This window comes from Rhincodon typus, chromosome 27 (genome assembly GCF_021869965.1).
Source record: "Rhincodon typus isolate 14 chromosome 27, sRhiTyp1.1, whole genome shotgun sequence".
Taxonomy (NCBI): domain Eukaryota; kingdom Metazoa; phylum Chordata; class Chondrichthyes; order Orectolobiformes; family Rhincodontidae; genus Rhincodon; species Rhincodon typus.
This window is the reverse complement of record NC_063358.1, coordinates 7,672,556-7,677,612: the sequence shown is the minus strand read 5'-3', so window position 1 is coordinate 7,677,612 and position 5,057 is coordinate 7,672,556. Positions and strand designations below refer to the sequence as shown.

Sequence of the window (5,057 nt, the reverse complement as noted above, 5' to 3'; positions counted from 1 at the left end):
TTCCTGCTCCTCTGATGCTGCCTGGCCTGCTGTGTTTCTCCAGCTCCACACTGTGTTATCTCAGACTCCAGCATCGGCAGCTCTTACTATCTCCTGGGACAAGTTGCTACTCGATGCTTCTCAATGTCAAGACCAACATAACTCCACACTGTCAGTTGCTTCTTCCATCCTACACACCAGCTCATGGCCAGGAAACATAACGATTATAGTCTTTTCAGGAGTGAAGTTCAGAAACACTTCTACACATAAGCAGTGGTACAAGTTTGGAGTGGTCATCCACAAACAGCAATTGACGCTAGGTTAATTGTTAATGATAAATCGGAGATTAATAGAGCTTTTTAAATGTGTGATTGTTAAGGGATATGGGGCAGGGCTGGGAATGTGGGGGTCAGCGGCAGATCATGAGGAACTATCTTTACATGCCAGGGAAACAATTGTTACTTTTGATTAAGAAATTATGCAACTCAAATCTCATAACTGCTCCTCTGAATGGAAAGACAAATTGAGCATACTGGTGCGTGGATACAGGCACATCCCAAGGTGCATGGCCTAAATAACAGGAGGTGACAGAGTAACATGAACCCCTTATTAACCATTTTATTAACATGTTGCTGGAGCATTTCCGAGCCAGTGACAGTGTTAGTAACTCAAAGGTTTCAATACGTTTTCAAGAAATGTGTTTCCAAAATACATAAATATTGTGGCTTACCTGCCAATTTTAGAACAAGGTTCTCCATCTGAAGCTACTCCTGCATTCTGATGAAACACACAGGCACTACATCTCTGAAACAGATGGAGAATTGCTCCAATACAAATAATAACAACGATAAACAGAAGGACCGCAATGATACAGTACATCTTCTTTCTGAAATTAAAACTGAGATATCATGGATTAGTTTCTAGTGAAACAACATTAATAATTAGACATAATAAACCAAGACCTTGCGACAGTGATAATCATATATTAAGCTACTATCACCAAATATTCCTCAAGTTTGTGGCTCGAGGGTAAGTAAAATATTCTTAAATATGTGTTGGATGGTTTCATACGGTACAATGGCTGAATTGTATTTGGGCTTAAAGTTCCCAAAAACAAGTTTGTCAATTTAAAAGCAAGAATAGATTAAATAAAATATTTTAAGGACTTTATGTACCTGTCTTGAAAATGCAGGAATTATAATTCCTCATTTAAACTCTCGCATTTTCTTCTCCTTCTGAGGTCAATAGTAAATCTTGAAGGTATCCGTGTTCAATATATCTGAAGAGGGGGGTTCTGCCATCTGTACCAGCCCACATGAGCTGATCATTGCCAATGTTGAACCTTGCTATGTACAAATTTGTTGTCGCATTTCTTTCATTCATATAGTAACTTCAAAGTAATGCACTTCTTTAGCTGCAAAGATCTTTGGAATGGTCTGACGTTTTGAAAGGCACTGTGCAAATGCTATTTGTTTCTTTAGAGATAAATTAAGATATTATGAAAACCACCTGTTACATTAAAAAAGGAACAAATATGCAGAGACTTCCCAGGCCAGGAATGTTCTAGAACCATACCTTTTATTGAATAACATAGCAACATAGGATTTGGGAGTGGGAGTAGGCCATTCAGCCCTTTCAACCTGTTCTACCATTCAGTAGGATTATGGCTGATCTGGTTGTGGGGTCGGAACACCAATTTCCTGAAGCCCATGATCCTTACCTGCCTTGTCTATTAAAAACTCTGACCTTGAATAAACTGAATGACTACAGACTCCACTGATGTGGATGAACATGGGGATCTAGTGCTGGCTTTCATACTCAGTTTGATGATACATGGGAAAGAATGTTGCGCGTGAGCACCCCAGCATCCATCTTTGCTTTTGGAATGAGGTTGTAAAGGTCTTGCAAGGGTTAATACTGTGAAGATTTCCATAAGCACCAACCACTATGATGATGTCATTTGGACTTTTGGCCAGAAAAGCCTAGGATTTTGAAGGAATGAGACCCAACATCCAGGTTCTCCTTATAGTTTCTGTGGCAATGTCAATCATTTTAATGCAACTTGTACATTCTTGCTTGATTGTAGTGAGGTCAGTCAGCTGGCCATCATAGAGTATGAGCTCCCTAATTGGGGCTGTTAATCTGGTCCAATCAGGGAGCCCTGGCTGACATAAAAGGGCGAATGTGAGGTATATTGAGATACTGAAAGCCTGACCTGGTGAGGGGTAGTGCTATTTTCGAAGGCTATGTTTTTGTGAATAAAGTATGATTGGTGATGGGCTGCCAGCCTTGGAAGAGTTATTCCATTGCTGACATGCAATATACTGCAGTTCGCTTCAGCTGCTGGTCATTTGACTATGATGTGGAGGTGCCGGTGTCGGACAGGGTTGGACAAAGTCAAAAATCACACGACACCAGGTTATACTCCAACAGGTTTAAATGAACACACGAGCTTTTGGAGCATTGCCCCTTCCTCAGGTGTAAAGGGCAAAGCGCCGAAAGCTTTTGTGTTCAATTAAACCTATTGGACTATAACCTGGTGTGATTTTTGACCTTGTCATTTGACTACGAAACAGTTTCCTTTACAACACAAGGCTAAGCAGGACCTATAGATCTCTGCACTTAAAGAAGACAGTTTCTATTTCTTTATTCATTCACAGGATGAGGGTATTGCTGACCAGGCAGCATTTATTGCCCATCCCTAATTGCCCAGAGGGCAGTTTACAGTCAACCACATTGCTGTGGGTCTGGAGTCCCATGTAACCAGACAAGGTAAGGATGGCAGTTTCCTTCCCTAAAGGACATTAGTGAGCCAGATAGGATTTTTCCCCAACAATGGATTCATGGTCATCATTAGATCTTTAATTCCAGATATTTATTGAATTCAAATTCCACCATCTGCCATGGTGGGATTCGTACTTGGGTCCCCAGAACATTATCTGGGTCTCTGGATTAACAGTCCGGTGATAATTTTTTTAAAATTCATTTGTGGGATGTAGGCATCGCTGTCTAGCCAGCATTACTTGCCCATCTCTAATACCACTAGGCTATTGCCTCCCCTCCCGTACGGTGGCATTAACCTACCTCATAGCGAGATGCAGACTGAACATGCAACAAGTACTTGTGCCATCTCTTTGAGGGAGGGGATCTCAACAGTTTACCCCGTTCCACCTGTACCTTTTCTCACTGCTGTACAATTTCTTCCAATACAAAGTCTTTATCCGATTCCCTTTTGAAAGTTAAAATTTCTGCCACCCTTTCAAGAGAGTGCCCTGTGGATCAAAGCAACAAGAGGAAGGGAAAAATACATTTACCTGGTTTTTATTCTTTCAGAGTCACTTCTTGCAGGACGGTTATTGTCATCCTGTTTAATCTCAGATTGTAGCGGCTTTGCATTCGAAACATCTTCGCTAAGCACATTGATTTCAGTTGGATTTTCCTCGACCATTTTTAGGTTTGTTGAGTTCGGAGCAGCATAGATTTTCTGTGACCGAGGTCTTGAATTCACATGAACAGTAGTTCCTTTCTCTCAATTAACAATCACTTGTGATTCCTCCCTCAGATCACCATGGCAATCGCTTTGCAACAGTTGCTGTTAAAATGAAAAGTTGATGTCCCCAGTTGGATTGAAATGAGAGAAATTCTGGTTCTGATACTGATGTTAACAACCCACCTAACTGCAACATTGGCTATTATTGGATTAAGGTTTAGCCAATTAGAAACAGCATTGTAAACACTGTACAGATTATTGCGGGGGAGGGTAAACAGTGGCAGAATCAAAATGATGCTTCTGAATGTGACAGGGTATGAATGTGGATGACCCAGACTGTAATAATTCTTTAACTCTGTTAAAGTATTGACTAAAAGAGCAACAAGCTGCAAATGCTGGGAAGCTGAAACACTCGCAGCAAATGCTGGAAACAGGTTCATCAACAACCATAACGAGAAAAAAAGAGATGTTCATGTTTTGAATGGATGTTAGACATGAAACATTAACTTCACTTTTCTCTTCCCAGATGCTAGCTGTCGTGCATTGCCTAACAAAAGCAGTTACGTGTCAAGAGTATTTCATTGGCTACAAAGTGCTTTAGAAAATCTTCAAGTATATTTTTAAAAAATCTCCTAGTTTCAGTTACGTTATTTAATTTTTCACCCACCAACATCCACTTTCAATATGCAAGGATCGCACACCCAAAATCTGTTTCATGGACATTCAGTACAACTATTTTCAAGGACTATTTCAGTTGGGAAATTATGGTTTAAATCACTTTAAATATATGCTATATCCCACCCACTCCACCAAAATGTTGTAGATATGCAGGATATGAAGGAAGCTTTCCTTCAGTTACTGAGCATTAGAAAGACATTTGCATTCAAGTAGCACCTTGCACAAATTCAGGATGTTCAAAAACATTTTACAGCCAATTAAATTTCCTTTTTTTTGAAGGGTAGCCACTATCACAATGAGGACAAATGTTAGTGACATTGAGCATTTTATGGGGAGTTTAGCCCCTTGCATTTCATTCTTTAGAATAATTATTCCCACCAGGCATGTAATGTTGCTTGTTTACAGTAATCAGATTAGCTATTCCTCAGCACTGGGATTTGTTATCATTTTAGAAGCACATTCAGCGAACAGAATGACAACAAATTCCAACAAGTAAAACAGACTATATTACATTTTTGAAGAAGGGTCTAGACCTGAAACGTCAGCCTTCCTGCTCTTCTGATGCTGCCTGGCCTGCTGTGTTCATCCAGCTCTACACCTTGTTATCTCAGATTTTCCAGCATCGGCAGTTCCTACTATCTCTGAGATTATATTCTATGTCCATTTACTGGAAAGTCCCATTCTAACTTAGCCCCAGGAAAAGGACACAGCAAATAACAAGATTTGAAATAACTCTACAGTTAATCCTTGGGGTTGCCACACCTGTACAACTCAGTCAAATTATACATTGCTCCCTGATGGAGCACCTCCCAAATGGAGGTATAATTTATTGTTTCTTGATTTAGTTATTAAAGGGAGATAGGAGAAATGAGGTTTGTTTCCTAATCCTAATATTTTAACACCACCTTGT

At 40.0% G+C, this 5,057-nt stretch overlaps 1 protein-coding gene across 1 annotated transcript in view; it reads right to left on the bottom strand.

The window, feature by feature from the left end:
- LOC109911053 (glutathione hydrolase 1 proenzyme-like) overlaps positions 1-3,586 on the bottom strand; it is a 12,684-nt gene extending 9,098 nt beyond the window's left edge. Inside the window, exons 1-2 of the mRNA XM_048612919.1 lie at positions 3,294-3,586; positions 710-865 (exon numbers count right to left, since the gene is read on the bottom strand). Coding sequence (XP_048468876.1) covers positions 710-865; positions 3,294-3,427 — 290 coding nt within the window. The 5' untranslated portion in view covers positions 3,428-3,586. The remainder of the gene's footprint in view (positions 1-709; positions 866-3,293) is intronic.
- Between the last annotated feature and the right edge of the window lie 1,471 nt (positions 3,587-5,057).